Source organism: Cryptotermes secundus, unplaced genomic scaffold (assembly GCF_002891405.2).
Source record: "Cryptotermes secundus unplaced genomic scaffold, Csec_1.0 scaffold43, whole genome shotgun sequence".
Classification (NCBI taxonomy): Eukaryota; Metazoa; Arthropoda; class Insecta; order Blattodea; family Kalotermitidae; genus Cryptotermes; species Cryptotermes secundus.
Window position 1 is genome coordinate 446996 of NW_019723298.1, and position 24493 is coordinate 471488.

The 24493-nt window shown below is 42.2% G+C and overlaps 1 protein-coding gene across 1 annotated transcript in view; it reads left to right on the plus strand.

The window, feature by feature from the left end:
* Positions 1 to 557: 557 nt before the first annotated feature.
* The window catches only part of LOC111861633, a 113984-nt gene continuing 90048 nt past the window's right edge, over positions 558 to 24493 (plus strand). Inside the window, exon 1 of the mRNA XM_023846359.2 lies at positions 558 to 1485. Within this exon, the coding sequence (XP_023702127.1) occupies positions 1290 to 1485 (196 nt within the window). The 5' untranslated portion in view covers positions 558 to 1289. The remainder of the gene's footprint in view (positions 1486 to 24493) is intronic.

Genomic DNA, 24493 nt, shown 5'->3' on the forward strand with positions numbered 1-24493 from the left:
GAGTCCGTCATAGTCGCTGCTTAAGAGGCCGAGAAGACCTCGGAGCAGAGTAGCAGGTGCTCGAACCCCGGCACACAGAGTCCAAACCGTCTCCAGGTTCCACCCAGCCTCTTATCTAGAGACGTCTTGTGCTCCTTGTCTTGGGATACAGCTGCCGGGGCTTGAAGCTGACCACTCACTTCCCTATAGCACCAAGGTTAAGTATTCTTAAAGTTACGTATCCACTCCCCATACGCATTCATTGCGTGGTGCTTAATTAAGTATAGGGTCATTATTCTTTTACCTCTTATTTGTAACTTATTGTTATGTAGCTATTGTTGTTTCGCTATATCTTATGTTTTGGAGTGCCAACTTAAGAGAATATGTAACAGACACGGGAGTAGGGCTGTGGCGGGAGTCAACTGTACCCCTCTCCCCTCCCACGCATTGCCATTCGGTAGTAGTATTTCCCTTCACCGCCATTCCGGTGTTTGCGGTGAGTTGCATGCAGTCGACCGTGGCTATAGGCCTGTTCTGAACATATGCACACGTTGGCTATCATATTAACCGCACCAGGAGTTTGCAGGAACGCTGTTATACCTGAGGGCAAGAGGTAGAACAACCTGCGTACAAGCCAGCCAGAAGCAAGTTGAAGACGAAGGAAGGGGGGCCCCTCGTTGCCCCCCTGGAGACGGACGACCTTGGTGTGAAAGCCAAGCCTTCTTTAGCTTAGCCTGGTCGGTTGGTTGCCGCCAGTGAAGCAAGTAACAGACGGGCTGGAGAGACGCTAAGAGAGGTGGTCGTAGTCTGATTTTCGGTATGAAAACATTGTCCTTAAGTGGAAGTGCTAGTTTGTAGCCTCGAAGTCTGAACGGTGAAGTTGTAACATATGTCAGTGAGAAGGAAAAGAGACAGGAAAACAAACCCTTCGCATGGTGTTCCAAATAATTTAATCGTCGTTTCGCAGACTGACATGGGAGGAATATGACGATGTTGTGAAATACTTCGTTATGTACATATTCTGTGTCCTGAAGAGTTTCACGTAATATAATTTTTTTTTCAACTAAGTTCAAACCGTTGTCATTCACATTAAAACTCAATTTATGGTACTAGAGATCCTCAAGGAGGTTAGGCAGTACCAACACACAAAAGTGCCAACAAAACTAGTATTTCCTGAACATATGTGAGTTACCCTGTAACGTTGTTAAGTGCGCTTGCCCTACCTCCACATTCGTAAGGAGGTTGTGGTTGTGAACGACATGGGAAGAAGTTATAGCGGTGAGAAGACGTAGGATCAGCTCTGTTGTGTCATGGCGTCTCTGACTGATTGTGGTGTAGGGGTCAAGGTCGTGTTTTTGTTGATGATGCAGGGAGTGTTGGCCCAGGAGGCTATCTGTTACTCCGCGGGCAGCGTCGCAGGTGCCGTAGTTGGTACCTTGCTGGTCACCTTAGCATTAGTAGGACTCGCTTACCTGGTCTGGCGCGTGTACTGGAGGGTCCGAAGAGGTAAGTCTGGCAACATTGTCACATAATTAGACTGTCAGCGAGGAGATGCATTTAAAAAATAGTGCGTAATATGATGATGATGATGATGATCTCTTCATTCACGTCCAGTAATGGCACTTCAGCTCCATCTGTGCTTGTTCTGGTGATATTTCTTCTTCCCCTAATCTGAAATTCAGTATAATTCTGTTTTATATGGTAATAAATAGGATAAACTGTAAATTTCTTTCAGGTCGCTGGACCAAATAGTTAACGACGACCACAAGGAACGTTGTGTGAATATTTGGTAATAAAAAGCGTACACTTGCTGAACCGTGTTGTAGGAACCCATGCATATATGACAATTTCTTTCCGCCTAGTATTTTATAGTGAACTGTGGCTTGCCTGCTTGCTTGCTTGCTATCTGCTTCTTGCTGGCTGCTTGCAAAATTTAAATTTCGACCCTGAAGACGGATGCAGTACTTCCTTCGAATATTCGGTGAAAAAGTATCGGACTACACGGCCCCACATCCCAGAAGATTGTACTCTTCATAGCCTCCGATGCGATTATCGTCGATGCGACTACAAAGAAAATTTCTTTATGGTACGGATTGTATTTAACTATCCCGTAATATTGTTTAGTGGTGTGCATTTGTTTGTTGACGATTGACGATAAGGTTTGTGTTCCTGGGTGATTATGTAACTGTTTCATCTATTGGCTCTGCAGTTCTACATTATATCGGCCTGTGACATATACTCGTATTTACGGGCATTGGAATGATTTGGAACGTAGTTTTCTGAAATTTTAGGCCAAGTAGCCTTTTAATATACTATTCAGTTAGGCCTTGAAGAGTCTGAGAGACACCACGAACATCTCAAGATAGGCTCGAACGGAGACCTAGAGGACACATTTTCGAATTTTTAGACGTAATTTGGTATCAAAAGACCAGCATATCCAATTCAGCAATTATGAACTGTGGACACTTGTACCCCCATACCCGCATGGTGTTCGTAGCCTCATGATGGGGTAATGGGATGTATAATTTCGCTGTTGGACACGAGTTGAATGGGATTGGAAAACGTCTTGACAACTTTGTCTTTTGTCCAGCACTTTCTGTGCAAGGAATAAGTAAAGTCTGGAACGAAAATTTCCCCATACCTTACCGTGTTTATAATATCCCTCCACTGAGTCTCCACTGAAAGGAAATATGTAAATTTCATAGACGAAAGAGCACTTCGGCTAAAAGAAGGCCCAGAAACGCTATTCTAATGCACGAAAGCTGAATAATATAATAGGGTCCAGTTAATGACAAGAGTAGTGTTTCCTGAAGTCCGTTTGAGAATGAGACAAATCAGGCGGCTGGAAATTCCCATTACCTCTCCCAGAAGCAGGCCCAGCAGACTCAATCCTAACGCTTTCTTGGTACAGACAGAGATGGTGTGACCAAGTGCAGGTTGGGAGGGCATGGCATGTCATGCCGGACATAATGGGACAGTCCTGACTTCGCATTGTTTGATAGATTTACCGTTTAATCAGGCAGAATAATAAAAGGAAATTATGTTGTCAGTACAGGTAAAACCCTCTGTCGTTCATCAGTATTGTTCTTTGAATATGATATTTATACTGTTGTTTTAGACTAGTACAGAAACAGTTGAAATTTCAATGGGAAGAGGTTAAGAACAGACTTCTTCAAAAATACCTAACCACAGCAACTTCAAAAGTTCTGGAAAGACAAGTACGATTCATCTAAGTTGGAATAATAACGTGAACTAAGCGATGTTATGTAGAGGAAATATTTCGGAATAGCTGGACACTGATACCGCTCAGACATACCTTCCATTGTTGCCATTTGATTCTTCAATTTGTAAGTTCATGCTAACTTACATAACGACAGAAGAGCCTTTTATATGTGAGGATTTAAGGATACGGTTTTTTACAACCGTTTGTATTGCATATGCCTGCGTCATTAACGCCTTTATACTTAGGCCTTGGAATTTTAAAAATGTAATTGTGAAACATGTTACAGCGTATTTAATTTTTAAATGTTTAATCCTGAACTGTAACCAACTGCCATCAAACTCCATGGATCAACGTCCTTGAAAAACGAACAGTCACTAATAGACCCCGTTATCTGTGGAAACCCAAGATTCATTATCTGTACAAAAAATCCCTCCAAATGAATCCAGTCTACAGTCATACAATCTATTTAAGATCCATTTTAATATCATTCTCCCATCTACGTCTGGGTCCCCCACGTTGTCTCTTCCATTCAGCTTTCCAACGAAATCTTTGTATGTGTGTCTTCAGATATTATATTTGTGTGTTCAGAGGCGTGTTTACCTAATGGCGCTGTCGTTACCTTAGACTGTATAGCGTCGAATGGCTGGATTATTAGTGGAATCGGAAATGATGAGGAAGAAAGCGGTCGTGGCCTAATTTAAGATGCTGTCACAATATTTGGCTGCCCTGAGGAAAGCCATGAGATGTCTTGTGTAATGACCAATTTAAGAATTATTCTGTTAACTGTCAAAGCCATGATTATCTACACTGGTCGGAGAATCATACGTATTTTGGCATGTATACCCGTTGCTAGGCAATGACTGCGAAACAGGCAACTATACAACGGCGGTTACTAGGTAACGGCCCGTAAACGGCAACAGAGGAACAGTGTTTTCTTTGCGGTCCATGTCGAGATGTTATAAGCGATACAGTTAGGGGTGAGTTTAGTCATCCTGTGTGGAGGCGGCGTCGAATACCTACACCGTAGCCCTGCGAGTCGTAGGAGGCGACGAAAAGGGAAGTCTTGAATCTGAGACAGTAAAATATGGTCGCGACTCTCCCACGGGTCTCGGTCCCGAGAATGACTGCGCTGTCGAGGACCAGCAGCAATTGTAAAGGAAAAACCTCTCCTATCGTCAGAGAGAGCGCCCCACATCAACAAATTCGCAACTGTCTGACAGTAATACAGATCTGGTCGTAAGCCCCAGATGGATGCTTTATTCCAAGAGAGACTGGCCGACCGACCATCGGTCGTAACATAAGACTCAGACTCAGACTCAGACTGAGATAGTGGGTCAGTTAGAGAACTGCTGAGGGTCAGTCGTTGCGAGCTGTTGCTGTGAGAAGCATGTAGCTGAGGCCGGGGATAGTTCGGGAACACAGAGGAAAGGGAACGCCCGCCATTGAAAGCCGCTACCAAGCAACGGCTAATGAAAACGTGTGTGTGCGCGCGCGCGTGTAATAGTGAATTGTAAAGTGTAGTCATACGCTGTATGAAAGAATCAAATAAATCCGATCACCAATCCAAAACCCGTCACTAGACACTCCATACATGTGACAGTATAGTTCACAAGAAAATGTGTCTGCATATAAACATTAAAACATAAGACTGACTCAGTGGTACACGGTCTTTCTTAAGTAGTTGATTGGTATCCATTCGGCCAAGGTATTTCATGAGTTTACGAATCCTGAATGCGCATCGCCATGTTTACAAATGTCCAACATTTGGATCCTACCTAGAGTTGCTTGGTCTGTTTCACAATTTTGGTACGTGTTCCTAGCCAGAGACGTTGAAGCATCTCTAAACTAACACATACGGACAAAAGCTGTTTCTGTAGGGTGTACTTTAATACTGTCCTGTCCATTTTCGTTTAGGTTTCCCTAGTAGTCCTGGTACAGACAAGTGTTAATTAAAATTCAGTTCTTTATAGTGTTTCTCCTATTGGGTGGCGTATCTTATAATCCATTTCTTGTAATTCCTTTTGATATTGTTGGAAATTGCCGGTCACGGTAGCCAAGCGGGTTAAGGCGTGCACTGTCTTCGCTCGCTCGGAACCCGGGATCGTGGATTCGAATCCCACTCAGGGCATGGATGTTTGTGTGCGTTTTTCTGTGTTTGTGTACAGGTAGAGGCCTTGCGGCGAGCTGATCACCCGCCCAAGGAGTCCTACCGAATGTCTAAGATCTAGAAAAACCGAAGTGAACGGAGAAGTTCATGGAGGTAGGCCTAGGACCACTGGGGCTGTAGTGCCAAGGAAAAAAAGAAATATTGGAAATTAATTATACGGTTGAGCAATATTTAGGATATATAAGACTAGAAAATTAAAACAAATGACATTTTAACTAATGTAGATCTGCAAATTAATCAAATTAAATTTTAGATGATTTTATATGTGTAATGAATGTTCCTTTTAAAGGGTTTTAACGATGGAACGTAGTAGTTTCCTAGAACACGTAGGAGCCGGGATAGCATAGTCGGTATAGAGACCGGCTACGGGCTGGACGACCGAGGTGTTGGAGCTCGAGTCCCGATAAGGTCAAGAATTTTCTCTTCACCACGTCGTGCAGACCGGCTCTAGGGTCCACCTAACCTCCGCGTGGTCTCTACCCATCAGGTTTTCAGACCGAAATTTTGTATGCATATTTCACATCCTATGTGTGGTACAGTCTACGCCTGACGCTCGAAGCGTACACGGAAGCTGGTGAACTTTCATTGTAAAGATTCGTTACCAGGTAACAACTGTGCACTTGAGTTATCAGTGATATACACTCGCCCTCTAAGGTCAAGTTTAATAATTCTACATTATCTTTCAACTGAAATAGTGAACAAACTCTAAGTACATTTACATTCACGTTAAAATTCACGACCCAGTTATGGGTCGTATATAGCAGCCCAGCCAGATACGAATTTCCCAACGCTGCCTCATAGTCAAATGCTGATGAACTCGGAATTTTCACAGCCGGTGCCTCTGCAAGCATACTCACAAAACTCGATAGCATACAGCAGCCGGCCACAAAATAATACTCAAGTTCCTGTAACAAATCCATTAACTCCGCAAACCCCAACATACATACCAAACTCAAACCCGAAATGTCAGTGGCAGCAAATTGCACACAGTAGAAAAAGAACCTGATTCATCAAAGAAGCAAGAATATTGGCTAGGAGGCACAGTAACAGTAAGCAACAGATTTAGTGCTCTCACAGACGAAGAAACTATGGAAGGAGAATCTTTACAGAGAACCAAAGCCCCCACCCATATTTGTATTAGGCGTTAAAAATAAAACCACTGGTTGAATTGCTAAATGCTATTGCCCACATACTGAAAACATTATACAACAGTCAAGTGAAAGTGCAACCACTAGAAAGTTCCACATACACAACAATAATAAAAGCACTAACAGAAAAGCAAACAGAATTTCATACCTATAAACCCAGAAATGAAAGAGGATTTCGAGTAGTCCTTAAAAATATCCACCCAGCAACTGAGTAAAATGAAATAAAGCTAAGTCTCCAAGAAAAAGGGCATGAAGTAACAAACATCTGGAACATTAACAACGCGACACAAAAACACCATTACCGTTTTATTTTATAGACTTAAAACCAAATGAAAATAACAAAGAAATATACAAGTTAGATTTACTCTTAAACACAAAAGTACACACCGAAGCTTCCCACGTCAAACGAGAAATTCCTCAGTGCAAACCTTTTCAAAGATTTGGGCATACGAAAAACTTTTGTCAAATGTGCATCAGAACATCTAACAGAAGAATGCCCAAGAAAACAAAAGATTGCAATGTCAAATGAGTAAACTGCAGTGATCATCAGCCAGCCAACTACAGAGGCTGCTTAGTACACAAAGAATTGCAACAAAAATTCTACCCGACATTAAGAGAACAAAAAATACGAATTAGATCACTTCAGACAGGAATAACGTATTCCCAAGTAACACAGCGATTATCGAACACCACCGCAACTCAAAAGAGTCGCACCATTTCCAGTGTCATGGTACAACCTTCTAATGATCTAGCTGAAATCTGTCAAATGATGAAGACGCTAATGGATCAGATGGGTACCCTCATAAATCTTATGTCGACGCTCATGAATAAAACTAAGTAATGGCTCCTCTGTTAAAAATCGTAGAATGGAACGCCAACGGCTTGTGCCAATGTGCTTAAGAAATACAGGCATTTCTACAAAACTTCGACTTAGACATACTCCTAATCTCAGAAACTCACTTCCCTGAGAGAAGCTACATAAAGATACCAAAATATAATTTATATAGCACAAATCACCCTGACAACACAGCTCACGGAGGCACGGCAATAATTATAAAACAAACAATCAAACATTATGAAAGAGCTAAATACAGTCTTAACAACATACAAGCCAGCAGTGTCACTACAGAAGACAGCACAGGAGAATTGACAATGGCAGCAGTATATTGCCCGCCCAGATATAATAATAAATACGTTGACTACACCAACTTCTTGAAGACATTAGGTAATCGATTCCTAGTAGGCGGAGACTTTAATGCCAAGAATACAATCTGGGGTTCAAGAATTACAACAACCAAAGACTGGGAACTACAAAAATCTATTAGAAACAATAACTTAATTTGTAAACAACAAGGCAACCTACGTAATGGCCGTCTTATCCTAAGAAAATACCAGACCTAATTGACTTCTGCATCGCAAAAGGAATCAACTAAAAAAATATCCTCGTTGAATCATGTTTGGAGCTTACCCCGGATCATACGCCAACACTAGTGACCACCCTAAACTCCGTACGAGGAGGGGGAACAACAACAACAACAACAACAACAACAACAACAACAACAACAACAACAACAACATCGCTCACTAGCCGCAAGTTCCATCTTCTGAGAACTACCAGTTAATCGCAGGGGCGCAGTACAGACGCATCTTGCGCCAACTTGTACCGCTGAAATTCAGACTGCTAGCGTAATCGGCAAACCAAGAGCCTGTACAGCTTACAGTGTATCTTTGCTGCTCGTATTTCCTCAATAAATCGTTGAATCGCCACGTGTGGGATACGCATATTCATGCAACTTAATGATACCTATGTGAAAAATGGTAATTTAAGAAAAAGAAAGAAAAGATTTCAGTGTAAATTTCAGGATGTTACAATTTCCAAATAAAGTATTTATTTAATTATAAATCCGAACAAGCGGATAATTAATAGACAGAAGTAAAGAAACCCAATCAAAATATCGACCGAATGTAAACTTTTTACGGAAGTGCCAGAAATGCTTTGGGAACAAAGGACAGCATGTGCAGCACCTGCTTTAGACTGGGCATGTTTTATTTGTAACACTTGTAACGCTACCTAGACGGCCCGACTTGATGCAAGGAGCGCGTTTCTTCCGCCTGTACGTCAGCGATTTTCTGGAAGGTCTCAGTCGCTCTGTACATACGAAATGCTGCTATTATTGACACACTCTGTGGGTTGGAGGGACATGCTTGTCCTACGGACAGTGTTTTGAGTATTTCTGGATAAAGATGTAGTTCTAATGAGAAAAAAATACAGAAACTTTGTTAGACGCCAAGAAAGAGATTGGGCTGTAAATCTGAGAAAATTAAGCGTGGGACTAGTGTTCATGTCTCCCTATCAGAATGCAGGACAGAATTATAATACTCATAGTTTGAAGAGAGCTAATAAGTCGTTCGAAAATATTACAACTTCAAATAATTGGGAATAACAATAACATATGCAGTCACTAAGACGTTGAAAGCAGATGAAATGTAGCCCAGGATAGTATCCAGAGTCTGGCCTTTGTGAACACAGTAAGGAATATTCGGGGTGCATAACAGGCTGGCGATTTCTGTGTCAGTTAAACGAATGTCGGCTTGTCGACAAGGATTTTGTTCCATGGAGGTAGCAATTAGTGGTTAAGAAGGGAATGCACTTCTGTCGATAGGGGCGAAGTGATAGTGCCAGCACGTGAGGCCGTGTACCGTAAACGGAATAGATGAACCCTGCTGTCAGTTTTGCTGCTGCTTTCTTCATAGGAGTCGCGCTGGATTAGCAACGCTAGAATTCCACACATTCCAGTGTGCCAGCAATTGTCATTCCTACCCACATATCTCGCCCTGCAACGGCGTGTATTGGCATTTACACAACATGTGTTCAATGTGAAAGTAGCTGCCAGACCCAGACGAAGATGCGTCCTCCAACTTTCTTACAGGTCAAACAATGTACTAATGTTAAAAGCCTTGGTCGGAACACCGTCACTAGCAAGTGATAGTCCTGTCACATGTCTTACGTGGTTTCAGAAGCATGGCTTTAGTTCGAATTATGAAATCCATGTTTTTACTAACTTCAAAACTTTACGAGTTGTAATACCATAAACAACTTTTCTGTATATCGAAAGTGTGTTTTCTTCAAGACATACAGAATTATATTTTACCCAACCTGTTGGTCGGATTCTGTGTGTTGATACTCGTCTCGGCGAACGGGTGAAAATATTAAAATGTTTTATTCTCGTTTTTAGGTTCCTTCGCATCCCTGTTAAACCGTTCCATCTGTCCGTCTGTGCGCACGAAAAAACTCGGGACGCATAAACCAAATTTGATTAAATTTGTAAGATTTGAGGTTTTCACGGCGGTGACTATGAAGACTGCTATCTTGATTAAATTTGATGTTACAGATATTTACGGAAAAAAATTGCTGAATCCATTTCAGTTTTAATTTAAATCAGATAAATTTAATGACTACTTTGCATGAAGACTTACATAGATTTCTGTTTGCATCTCGAGCATAACTCGTTAATAGTGAATCGAAAATGTTTTGAACAAAAGTTGCGGAGAAAACCGAAACATGTTTTATGTCTGTTACAACTTTTTCCTCACATTCAGTGGTTTCTGAGGTAAACATAAATGCGCGATTGTTTCAGAACTGTTACGCTGTATGCACATTTCCGAGCCCATAGGCTATGTTCACCAATCAGTGAAGGTGTTCCGAATAAATGCGAAGCTTATGAAGTCCCTTATTTACAGTTCCCTCGATTTCAGCCTTGATGTGTTTGTTTCATAAAACTTGAATACCAATTTAAAATACTCACATTGATGAAGAATGTCGTCTTCTGGGATGTGGCACCGTGTAGCTGTTGTGTAAACTGACGTTTTGGAGGAACGTATCGCTTCCATCTTCAGGGTATAAAATCAGTCTGCAGGCACTGCTCACGCTGATTCCTCGCTCACAGATTCTTGTACCCTGAAGATGGAGGCGATACGTTCCTCCGAAACGTCGGTTTACATAATATCTATATGGCGCCACGTCCCAGAGTAGTCACCGTCGTGAAAACCTCAAATATTACTCGCATTGATGTTTTGCCTGAAATCATTAATTTCACATTATTTGTAAAATAGCATCAAATTGTGCTCCCAGCCATGCGTACATCTTTCTAGTGGTTTTCTTCTTTCAGGTTTCTCTGCCATCCGGTATACATGCCCGTCGCTAGCGTAGTAATACTTGGTGAAAAATGCAAATTATGAAGCTCCTCATGCAGTTTTGTTGAACTCCCTGTTATTTCCTCCATCTTAGGTCTAGATATTCTCCTCAGCATCGTTGTCATTAGTTTCCTTTAATCTGGCTCCTCCATTTGTGCAGAAATTATTGTGCCTCTCCGACTTTGAGGACAGCCACACAGATATTTTTGTAATTGGTGTGTTGCATGGGCATAATTTAAATATATGTTCTTCATACATTGATTCTTGTTTCGAGATGCTAGTTGCGATATTTGACTGTATTCGCTCGCTCGGAAGCCGGGATCGTGGGTTCGAATCCCACTCAGGGCATGGATGTTTGTGTGCGTTTTTCTGTGTTTGTGTACAGGTAGAGGCCTTGCGACGAGCTGATCATCCTCCCAAGGAGTCCTACCGTATGTCTAAGATCTAGAAAAACCGAAGTGAACGGAGAAGTTCATGGAGGTAGGCCTAGGCCCACTGGGGCTGTAGTGCCAAGGGGGGTGGGTGGGGAAGTTGCGATATTTGACAATGGAACCGCCCTATTTCTCGCCTGTTAACGAGGAATTAGCTCGGGTCATAGCGTGAGCGGTTAGTCCTGCGAATTGTATTGTACTGCCGACTATCCATAGTCTTCTTTTATCTTATTTGGTGTCATGGTCGCACACAGGACTTCACAATGAATAAAGTCAACAGTAAATTGCTCCCTTAAGCATCAAGTCATGAAGATGTGTGGGGGAGTGAAGGTAAAGCCCCACGTGTTATTGACCTCGGAACTAGGCACAAATATGCGATGAGTATCCTAAACTTAACATTCGTCTCAATAAGCCTCGCAGAAAAAAAAAACGATGGATGCAAATATGTGCTGTTATTTTTATTTATCTTGGACTTAAGACTGCCTCTGCTTAAAGCATAGTTGAGTTGCACAGATACCTATGAGGTTGTCCCGAATTATCCATATGATTTATATTACGAGTATTATGTAAATTTTACTTGGAAATATTACATATATGTATGAATTCTGTGATATGTCATAAATATTATTTGAGGTAAGAAACCCAAGCCGGAGAAGTTCATGGAGGTAGGCCTAGGCCCACTGGGGCTGTAGTACCAAGGGGGGGGGTAACCCCAAGAAGACTTTAATTGCCATTTAGTATCGAATAACGTTTTTAACATTGTCTGCCCCGGACTTGTGTCTTACATTCACACATTTATATCCAGAGAGAAGAGTGCTGCAAAGTGACTTAGTTACATTTTACTTTCTTTCGAACTAAAAACTGCATTGCCCGCTGTCACAACGTTCTCATTTCATATACAGCATTCATTATGCAAACAGAAGGCAATATTCCAACTGAGGAGTGACGGTACGAGTGGCACGAGTACTCCAGCGGCCTGGTTAGCCTTAACGTCATAACCGCCTCAAGTACGACTATAATTCATGCAGTACTTTTCAGCTGATGTGGGTGACAGCATGCTGTTTTACTCTGGTCTGCAGACGAGATGTGGGTTATGATGATAGGATCATCTTGCAAACCGTGTAGGCAGGTACTGTAAACAGCGCAGTAAAGTGTTTGGAAGCGCCAGGAGATTAATATATTATTTATTTATAGTTTATTTAATGTCGCTGTCATTAGCTCAGATTATGTAACAGAAATCGTTTGCAGAATTTTAAAGCAAGAAGAAGAAAGCAGTCTTCTGGGATTTGGCACCGTGTATATGTGGTGTTAACCGACGTTTCGGAGGAACCTATCGCCTCCATCTTCAGNTATGATTCTCACAACAAACAACGATTATTTCCCTAAACAACTTTAACCTGTCGTCTATATAATGAAGATGCACTGTCTTTTCTGTGTAAGAAACTACATTTTAAAATATTATTCGTTTATCGAAAGGTTAATCGGTTGGGAAATGTACGTAAGGCATAATAATTCTGGTGTGATTGCTCTTTCATTTCCTCGAAGATTTAAATATATTAATATTCTTATAAATAGGGGAAATCAGGCGAAGGGGGCAATACCCTGCGGTATAAAATTTTATGCAAATTAGTACGGCTCTTATTGAGTGTTTAGATGACACAGCATAACACTCCTTTTCTTTAATTACCTCCAGCAGCGAAGACTTAAGAAAAAATGTTTATATTGCGAATGAAATGTTTTGAAGTTTGTTTGATACTTCATTTCGAAATATTGTCGCTCCGATAGTTTGAGTTATTAAGCGAGTTACAGTGGATATGCTCACAGAACCACACACAGGCTTGCATGTAAAGTATCCCCTAATTTTCGTTCAGTTCTAACTAAATTTCGAATATGGACGGATGTTAATGCAACCCTCAAATATAAAATTTTATGAAAATTCATATATTACTTCTTGGGTTTGTACGTGCGAATAGACGGAGAGAGACTGGCGAAGCTAGTAGGAATAGTTTCCAAACTTTCGTTGCCAATGTACCAAAAGAAAAGAAGAAAAACTTATCCTTACGAACTAACTCGTATAATCCTATGATATCCGTGACTGTACATTTCCAAGGCTTGTAGTGTTTGGCATATTCTTTTACCATGTCACAAGTAAGATACAGGTACTGCTAAGCTAATCCTTGAGAAGCTGATAGTCGATCAGCTGTTTCAGAAACTCAGCCCCTTTTAAGGGGCACAAAGGTTCATTACTGTGTTCGGAAAGAGCTCAGCAATAAGAGAGATTGCTACTGCCATCAAACTCAGTTCTTGCTTCCAATGTCACTTCCATCAGCATCTTCTAATCAGTGTTTCATGTTTGTAATTCATCGACTTCACTGACGTAGCAGAAAACAACGCAGTGCAACCTTGTGATGAAAAAGAGCCCGTGTTTCTAGCAATACTGTGGTTGCTTTATGTGCCATTCTACTGTACAGTTCTACGATGACTTCAGTTGCTGATGGTTGTTTATTGAGACGAATAAATGATAAGGCGAGTTTAAAATTTATGAAAACCTCGAGAGGACAGTTACAAGTAAGGATTATGTCACAGAATTTACTAGCGGAGGATAACAGGAATCTTACCGAGTCATTCTTTAGGACAGGCAGTAAAAACAGTTGTCAGATGAACAGTTTCAAGTATGAGAGTGGATAATGTGATGTTTGTGCACAGGCGAAGCGTTGCACTGTTCGTGTGTGTGATCTTTTGCTTTAACTTGTTCATCGGGGCTAACGATGGAAGATGCTAATTAACTCTTCAGTCATGGCCTTGGAGTTGAGAATTTCTCTGCTCCTCTCTAGTCAATTGAAAATGTTTCTATGTGTCTCAGAAGGACGCTAAGACATAAACGAGGTTCAGCATGAAATTAGAGGAAGAACATACTCTGAAAGTGCGGCTTATTATTCAGGTCGAAAAGTGTTATCGTCCGGCCTAATTCCCAAAAATGCTGAAGACCAGGATATTCTATATATATAGCCTTAATAGGATACTGTCTTTGCGAGTCAAGGAGACAGTAAAATGTAGCCGTGAGTCCCGCGGTACTCGGCACGAAGAATGTGCTGAGAGGACCAGTACCGAGGTCTATGATAGACTTGCGTGTGTGTGTGTGTTTTATATCGTTAACGCTCAGAATCCGTGAGCACATGTAATTTTCATGCACTTCCGCAGATGGAAGCTTTGTGTCCGAAATTGTACCGTCTGAAAAATAAAGATGAAACATAATCACTGTTTTAAATTAGAAGTGTGGGAAGTATATACAGGTGCGAAAGAGATGGAGGAAAACAAAGTGGGCGAAGAATGAAGGTAAGAAATAAAAATTCTCAGGTGAACGGACCATTTCCACTAGTATAGAACATTCTATTGTTTGTTTTATATGAATGTGTATTATGTCTCTTACTCTGAGGAAGTAGCATGAGTTGTGTTGGAAACAAAATATTCGTGACTAAGAGGGATAAGAAATGGGCAGTTCAGAATGTTAAATAACGATTCAGTTTGTGCACATTGGGATAGTGAAATCTGGACGGATACGAGGTGCTGGGCGTGTGGTTATGAAGATGGAAATGAGAAGTACAGGATCTGGAAGGGAAAAACCCTCTTGGGAAGACGCTCATTAGATGACAAGAGGGAGATGTAAAGATAGTATTAAGACTGAATATACGTATCTGTGTTCAAGTTTTTACTGTGGTGAAAATATGGCTAGTCTTCCGGGATATGACACGTTATAGCCTGGTAGGTGGACACTATTGTTCCGGAGTAACCAATTTCTCCCATTTTAAGCGGAGGGAGACGTCCTGAAGACGGAGATAACAGATTCTTCCGAAATCTTTGTGCCTGACTATACGGTGTATTAACGTAAAACAGCACAAATGTAAACATTGTCGTCGCAAGAAGGCAGTGAGAGTCGCAGGTGAATGGAGTAGGTTCAGGATATAGTCCAATGGAGAGCTTTTGTGTTAGTGGATTTGAATCTTCGGGGTCACCTACCGTGGTCTTCGTTTGATTAGCGAGAAACATGTGTCATGCTCCTCAATGAAAAACGCCAAGTAGCACTTTGGGGATAACTGACTTGCAGCATACGTGTGTGTCGTATTTAATTGCAGGGTCTTATAATGATATTATACGTACACAATGTAAGGGTGACGGTCTGTTGCATGCAAGACAGCACACGGAAGTCTGCCTGGTTGCAGCCAACATCTCTACGTCGACTAACAAGTGTTTCCCACGCTAGACGGCAGATACCAACATTTGTTTATGTGCTCGTGATCGTGTTGCATAGTGATTAGGAGGAGGTAGCAGTGCTTATTCAATTTCTCAGAACCAAACGACCTATGTGCCGGTCACGGTAGCCGAGCGGTCTAAGGCATGCACTGTCTTCGCTCGCTCGGAAACCGGGATCGTGGGTTCGAATCCCAGTCAGGGCATAGATGTTTGTGTGCGTTTTTCTGTGTTTGTCTACAGGTAGAGGCCTTGCGACGAGCTGATCACCCGCCCAAGGAGTCCTACCGTATGTGTAAGATCTAGAAAAACCGAAGTGAACGGAGAAGTTCATGGAGGTAGGCCTAGGCCCACTGGGGCTGTGGTGCCAAGGAAAAAAAAAAGACCTATGTACTCGTTTACAGTTCTCCTAAGACTGGTTGTACTTCAAGTTTCTTTTTTGTTTCACCAGGTAGTGCTTTAAAATAGACCACGAACATCTCATTTCCAGATCGTACTGTTTGTTGGTTACTGGGATGTTTAGTTGAGCCTTATGAACTGCAGAGTTGTAACATAATTTCGTATGCTGAATGATGAGTTGGCGCCGATCACAGTGGTCGCCCGCTCGAGGAACGATGTCTGTGTGCGTTTATTCTCTGTGTTCTGTGTGTACGTAGCGGCCTTGCGACGGGCTGATCTCCCGTCCAAGGAGTCCTACCGACTGTGTGTAGGATTAAAGAGCGGTCAAGGATCAAAGGTCTATAGAGCCATAAATAGATAGAGTGATGAGTTGGAAAGCATGTGGGGAAAAGAAGGAACGTCCAATTTTACAGCATTTAACTTGTTTGGGGTGGGGATCTAGGAAAACTACCAGAAGTGCCAATCAGGATAACGGGTCTCCGTGCCGAGGTTTGATGCCAGGATCTTCAAAATGTAAGCAGGAATATTAACCACCCAAGCCCAGCGTTTGGTAATTCGTACTACAAATATTATCTCTACACAGTTTCCAAAACGCTGGTTTTACAAGGCCCCACATTTTCTAGATGATCGGCTGACAGATGGCGGTGAAGTTGTCAGACTTACGTGCCGGCCGTCCTTTACCCCCAGGAATATTCTTGGTACTCATTTCTGTTAGAGGCTGAGTCGATCCCAGGGCCATAATGCGGCTGGAAGGATTAGGTCAATTTGAAAAAATCCACCTCATCAGGATTCGATCCCGCAACCTTCCGGTTTGTAGCATAGTGCCTCAACCAACTAATGTGGGAGCCTCAACATCTCACAACCCTATAGGCCACCACGGTCTGTTATAAGGGTGCCTTTACTTACTTACTTTACTTAACTGGTTTTACAAGAATGAGACAATATACAGAAACAAGCAACTTACCGAATAGGTTAACCCTGCTGTAACGGTTGTAGATTGTATTAGATATTTTCTCAATTCGAATTTCAGCCAGAAAACCGGAAATCAACAACATATACGTCACATCGGCTTCTTTATATGCCTCTCACATGATATATCTCAGTTCATACTAACTTGTAACCAGGCCGCGCCATAGCTCAAGTTGTTAGTCGCTGGCTTCCCACCGCGGCGGCCCGGGTTCGATCCCAGGTCTGGTCAAGTTGGATTTGTGGTGGACAGAGTGGCCCCGGGGCAGGGTTTCTCCGAGTACTTCAGTTTCCCCTGCCAATCTTCATTCCACCAATTGCTCCACAATCACCCTCACCTATCATCTGGGGCTGGTACAATAGGCCAGAAGTGGCCGCAGTACAAGGGACATCCCACCCAGGGCCGCGTCATAGCTCAAGCGGTTAGTCGCTGGCTTCCCACCGCGGCGTCCCGGGTTCGATCCCGGGGTCTGGTCAAATGGGATTTGTGGTGGACAAAGTGGCGCTGGGGCAGGTTTTCTCCTAGTACTTCGGTTTCCCCTGCCAATCTTCATTCCACCAATTGCTCCACAATCACCTTCACCTATCATCTGGGGCTAGTACAATAGGCCAGAAGTGGCCGCAGTAGAAAGGACTTAGTCCCACCCCACTAGCAATAATAAAAAGAAAATAGTCCCACCCCACTAGCTATATATAAAAAAACTTGTAACTAAGTAGTTAACTAACTAACTAAACTCCATCGGTTCGAGTCCATCTGGGGAACACACCAGTCGCTCAGCTACCCAAGAATTTCCCAACATTTTATGGAACCCGGAGGTTTATTACCGTGTTCACAAGAGCCGCAACTGGTCTGTTTTTTGAGCCAGAAGAATGCTCTCCATTCCATCCTATCCTGTGTCCGAAACTTCCAGGTACTTGATTTCAATATCCTGATTCATATCTCGGTTCATACACTGTTATTAAACTACCTAATGTTCGAATGGATAGCTTAGTGGGGCAAGCACATTTAAGGCGAAATTGAATAAGATAGATCATATATAGCATCTTTAAGATGAGATGTAATGCCAATGAAATGCAGAATTTAAGTAAATGTGACCAGAATGCAATGCATGTTTGTATTGTACGAAATAAGAAAGAAAGAAAGAAAGAAAGAAAGAAAGAAAAAGCTGATGTAGTAGAATGGAGAGCTGATTGTCACTAGGAGAATACATTAGGATAATTTCTCAAGTATAGGCCTGTATGAAACTGTTTCAAAGAGTGTGAGAAGCACAAGGAAGACACGTAAATCGGAAATTGTGAATATGATTATGGAACGGACAAGGAAGCTGATCATATTATTGTTGACTGTATTTGCTGATTATTTTGTAGGTAAAAAAGGAAGGAAAGCTGTCCTTGTAACAGGCCATGAGGGCCCGTAGGGTTGTGAGACGTTGAGGGTCCCACATTATGTAGACCAGCGCTGTCCAATATTCTTATGTACTCGGGCACAATTCACTGATGCCTATGGAGGTGCGGGCGCCACCACACTACTACTACTACTACTACTACTACTACTACTACTACTACTACTACTACTACTGCTGCTGCTGCTAAATAATAATAATAATAAAATTTTTCGAAAATATTTAACAGTACTCAGACGTTCAAAAATGTCTCTTGTCTTACAATTTGAATTAATATGAAAAATCGGCTCAATTATATGTGGTTACGGAGGGCGCCAGAAAAATATACCGCGGGCGCCGCGTTGGACAGGGCTGATCTAGACACTCGGCTCAGAGATGGCGGTAAGGTTGTTAGCCTTACGCGCCGGCCGCGCTTTACTCCCCAGGAAAATTATTTAATTAATTCCTGGCACTCATTTCTGTTAGAGGCCGAGTCGACCCCCAGGGCCATAGTGCGGCTGGAAGGATTAGGTCATTTGAATAAAGTCCAGTGACCTCATCGGGACTTGAACCCTCGACCTTTCGGCTTGTAGGATAGTGCCTCAAGCAACTACGCAACCGCGTGCCCCGACCATTTTGTAGGCAGAACGTTAAACTAACAAACCAGCCAACTCCACGAAGGAGGATCCTTCTTGAGAAGCCGATAGCCACTTAGCCAGTCAAGAAATCCCCCACCTTTTATGGAACCCGGAGATTCATTATCGTGTTCACAAGAATTCGCCACTAAACCCTATCCTAGCCGACTATCCAAGTACACTCTCGTACCATCTCTTTTGTAACATTCATTTCAATTCTTCCATCTACGTCGAAGTCTTCCCAACGGTCTCGTGCCTTCACGTATTCCGACAAGAATGTTTTATGCATTTTAAACTATTAATTTACAAGCAAGTGATGCAGCATAGGGTCAGCTGTACACACGTTCAGTGCTGGCATGTCCGTAAATAGCAGAGTCGCCTTGTATGGCCGTTCTGTGACTCCTCTTTCGTCCTTGTTTGCATGTTCTCATCGCCCGAAGCCTCGTCTGTTTCAATGGATTTAGGCAATCTGGTAAGAGGAACCAAGCCTTCAAAGCAGTATACGCTGTCCTTCATTTGGGGACCAAGGTCCTTCTGCTTACTTAGTATTCTTGCCTTCTAACTAAAGAATTTCATCGAACAGTTTCTTTGCCCACAAGCTGTTAGTCCCTCAAGTAGTCAGAGAAATTCGCCGCCTTTAATGGAACCCAAAATTCCGTGACGTATTCACAAGAACCCTCCACTGGACCCTATAATAATGAGTCAGTTTAATCCAGTGCAGATCAGCGTAGAACTTTGGGGGGGGGGATATACTGAATGATTTTAAATTATTGTCGGGGTTTCCGTGGCCTTTGATTTTCAAATTGAAAACAAGAAAATAAAACTGCTTACGGAATATGAGGGTGCACCTCAAAAACGTTTTATTTCTTATAGACTCAATACTGCGGAATGCTAAACAACTTCACCATGCGCACCTTTCGTGGCGCATAAGATATCCACGCTTACTGGATTCGATAAATATTTTTCTGCGAAGTGCTGGGTCTTTCCGCTCCTTTTCGGTGCAGAACACAACCAATCTCTTGAAATGGTTTTAACCGACGTCGGATAGCATTATCTGAAGGTGGGTCTTTTCCATATTGAGTTCTGTAACGACGCTGCGCTTTGATAACGGACTTTGTTTCGAAAAACCGAAGTACTCACATTGCTTTCTCTTGAACACTCGCCATTTTGAGGTATGACGTCACATTTCCTCCCAGACATGAATGCGGCTACTACAGTATATCCAAATAAAGCTTTTTGAGTTACACTTACATATTCCATAAGCAGTTTTATTATTATTTTTTTTTCCGATTTGAACATTATAAGACACGGAAACCTCGACAATAATTTAGATTCATCTTGTATAACTTGATATTTTGCCTTCAGCTAAGTATTGCACAAAGATATCCAGAGGACTGAGGGAGGGAGTGTTTGTTGTTTTCCCCCTTGAATTCTAGAAGTACTTACTTTTACCGCTTACCCTGATAGCTATATACGATTTTCCTGGTGCCATGCTCAGAGATGTCTTCTTCGTCTTCAAGTGGCATAGTTTCCGTTTTATTTGGGTCGATGGAGAAGTACCCCAGTCTCTTCTGTCGTGATTAAATTCATATTTCTTGTGCGTATTATCAAGATTATTTCTTGCAATTCTGTATTTTAGCATCCCGTTGCACATCCTTAATCAAACGTCTATGTATTAAGTTCGTCAATAATGCAACTATCATTACAACATTCACCATTCAACACCAACACGACATGTTTTGGCCACAGACGGACATCCTCAGGTGTTTCAATGCGTCCAAACTGTTACACTGCTTTGATGCGCACTAAAATTGCACGTTGAAGTCCACTTAAAATAACAAAATTAATTACTTAAAATTCATTAACATTTTTTTTTTCTATTATAATCTTTCGTAGAATCCTATTCCACCTCGTAAGCTATGTGATATTCCAGACAGATTTTCCGCAGCTTTTCTTCAGTATCATTAGCCCGTCTGCAATCTGCAGTATGCTCTTTGCTTGTTTGTATTCCCTTTAGCAGCGTGTGGTGCTGTCTTCACTACTGCCCGACGGAAGGCTGCTGCCTACACACGGAACAAACAGAGGCCGAAGACATTTCATTCCTTAGACAGTGCGGCAATTATAATCGGCATATTCTTCTCAGTTCATTATTTATTAATCATCCTGTCTTTCGACCTGTAGCTAAATGAATCATTTTAAATAAATGAAACATACAGCACTGACTACAGCGTTACGACACATCATCACAGTCCACTCTTGGGGGATTTCAACATTACTCACCCTCGGACCCCATACCGAAAGAAAGCAGCCAGTTGGAAACCTAATGTATAGCGATTTTTTTCTGTGGCGCTACAGCCCCAATTTTGGCCTAGGCCTACCTCCATGAAACTCTCCGTTTCACTTCGGTTTACTAGATCGTAAACATTCGGTAGGACTCCTTGGGCGAGTGATCAGCTGGTCGCAAGGCCTCTACCTGTAGACAAACACAGAAAAACGCACACAAACATCCATTCCCTGAGTGGGGTTAGAACCCACGATCCCGGCTTCCGAGCGAGCGAAGACAGTGCATGCCTTAGACCGCTCGGCTACCGTGACCGGCATGTATAGCGAATTACAGCTCTTAAATTAGAACAAGAGAGAACTGTTGTTGGCCTATTATAGATATAATTTATATGAAATGTAACTAAGCGTGTTATAAAATTATGGTAGACTGTTGCTTGTAATTACACGTTTAATGAGAAATGTGATGCTACGTGGGAAAGTGGGTGCTGGTTAGGACAAACTGATTACCATCTTAAAGGAAATAATATCTCATGATTCATTCTACTGGTAGCCCCCATTTGCGTTCACAGACACAGGATAGATTTCGTGCTGAAATAGACATTGAAGGAGCCGGGAAATCGCATTTAGTATAACGATCATCCTACGGACTAAAAGGAGGAGCATTCGGGATTCGATTCCCGGCGGGGGAGGGAGTTTTTTTTCGGACTAGCTTTATAATCTTCCGAGCCTCCTTTCCAGTGGATACCAGGGGTTCTTTCCCTGAGGTAAAGCGGCCGGGGCTTGAAGATGACCACTCACCTCCATCTAGCATCGAGGTTAGGAAAGTGTGGAGCTGCAGAGCTTGGACAAGATATTAGAAACACTGCAGATACTGTACACATTTCTACATTAATACGGTGTTGGACCACCTTGTGCCTCAGTACAGGCGAAGTCCTTCTTGGAATGAACTCGTACGAGTTTTGAACAGTCTCTAGCGGAATTTTAAACCACTGTTCTGGAAGAACATCTTCAAGTTTCTTTAGAGATTTTGGGGGTGGGAACCTGCTCCTCACTCCAGTCTCCAAAACTGACCAGAGTGGTTCCGTGATGTTCAAATCTGGTAACTATGCTGGCCAGGGAAGATGTTGACGTTCACCTTCGTGCTCGTCAAACCATGACTGAACATTTCCAGCTGTGTGAATTGGGTCATTGTCGTCTTGGAAAACTTCATAATTGTTAGGAAATAATGTCTGGATCATGGGATGCACCTGATTACCCAGCCTGTCCACATACTCCCTTTGCAGTACTTTGGCCATGAAGGGTAATAATGGGACCAATAGAATACCACGATATTGCTGCCCAAACCATCACAGAACCTTGTGTTTCACTGTTGGAATCAGGCGTTCCGGATTGTAGGCTTCCTCGGCTGTTCTCCAAACGTAAACTCTTTCGTGAAGGACGACTCATCTGTCCATATCACTCGCGCATTTCCCGTTGGCTGATGTCCAGGGTCTGTGGTCGTGACACCGTTTATGCGTTTGAGCATTACTTTCAGTAATCAGAGGTTTAGCAGTTGCAGCCCTACCGTGGATGTTGATTCGTGAAGCTCACGCCACGTCACACAGTTTTTTGTGGAAACGGTCTTCAGGATGAATATTCATTTCTCCTGCAGTTCACATATGCTGCAGTAGTTATGTGATTTTTCGAAAGGATTTTTCTCAATGTACGACGATCTCTTTCCGTCAGTGTTGATTTTCTCCCACTGTTACCCATCGCTAATGTTGTCTTCCCATGATTCGTGTACACCGACATAACCTTAGAAACTGTCGCTCTCGATAACCTAATACTGTGGCAATTTTTGTGGCAGATATTCCAGCTGAACGCGCACCAAGTATCTGTCCTCTTTCAAAATTGGACAAGTCTCCCTTTTTCCCTATTTTTTCACACGGACTGTCACTCGACACAATCTCTAATACACTGACACGAGCACTCCAGAATGTAAACGAACGGAAGAACATTCAGTGCTGCCAACTGAAGTTCTTTCAATGTAGCCAACACGAACAAATTCTATTCCTCAATTTCTTAGTGTTCCCGTTTTTTGTCCACCCCTAATCCTCCTAAATACATATTCATGGCGTGGCCCATAATTAAGGCCAGTTTCATTTTTACCTTTACCATACACTGAAGCAATAAACTAAGGACATTAAATTGTAATTTTAATCTTTTATCTATTATGGTTGAGTGAAATTGTGTTAAGATCTTCCGGCATAATTCTGGGATGTTGCAGGACGGGTGCCATTTTAACTGAGTTCTACGTTACGTTATTTTGTTGAATATGTTCACAGGTGCATCAGTATTCCTGTCTTAGGAAACAAGCCGTGAAATATTTTTCTGTTCATAAACAAAATACCTCCTCATATATTCAGTGTACTCGTACTTACTTATGGAGCTGAGCCCTTCTTGAGGAGAAGCCAAATCTGCAGCTACGCAAGAATTTCCCAGCATTTTATGGAACCAGAAGGTTCATCACCGTCTTCATAAGAGCCGTCCACTGGTCCCTATCCTGAGCCAGCTCAATCAAATCCATACCATCCCATCCTATCACTTTTAAGATCCATTTTAATATTGTCCACCCACCTACGCCTTGGTTTTCCCAGTGGTCTCTTTCCCTCTGGCCTTCGCACCAATATCCTATATGCATTCCTCTTCTTCCCCATTCGTGCTACATGCCCTGCCCACCTCATCGTCCTTGACTTGATCATTCTAATTATACTTGGAGAAGAGTACAAGTTATGAAGCTCCTCATTATGCAGTTTTCTCCAACCTCCTGTCACTCTCTCTTCCATCCGAATATTCTCCTCAACACCCTGTCCTCAAACACCCTCAGTCTATGTTCCTCCCTTAATGTCAGAGACCAAGTTTCACACCCATACAGAACCACAGGCAAAATTATACTTTTGTTATATTCTAATTTTTATGTTTTTGGACAGCAGACGAGAAGACAAAAGGTTCTGGACTGAATGGTAGCAAGCATTGCCCGAGTTCAATCTCCTCTTAATTTCCTCCTGAATCAGGTTTCGATCTGTTATCGTTGTTCCCAATTATCTGAACTGTGCCACATTTTCAAAACATCTGTTTCCTATCTTTATGTCACGATTTTGCCCTGCATTTTGGTGATGAGACAGCAACATATACCTAGTTTTCTCAGTGTTTACTTCTAGACCAACCTCTTTACTTCCGTCAATTAAAGTTTGTGTGTTTTTCTTTATGGTATCTACATTCTCACCCAGTAGATTCACATCATCGGCGTAGACCAACAGCTGATGTGTCCCGTTTAATTTAAGTCCCACCTGGTTTCCCTGGACCTTCCTAATTGCATATCCTAAGGCAAAGTTGAAAAGGAGTGGCGATAAAGCATCTCCTTGTTTTAGACCATTCTGGATAGGAAATTTATCAGAC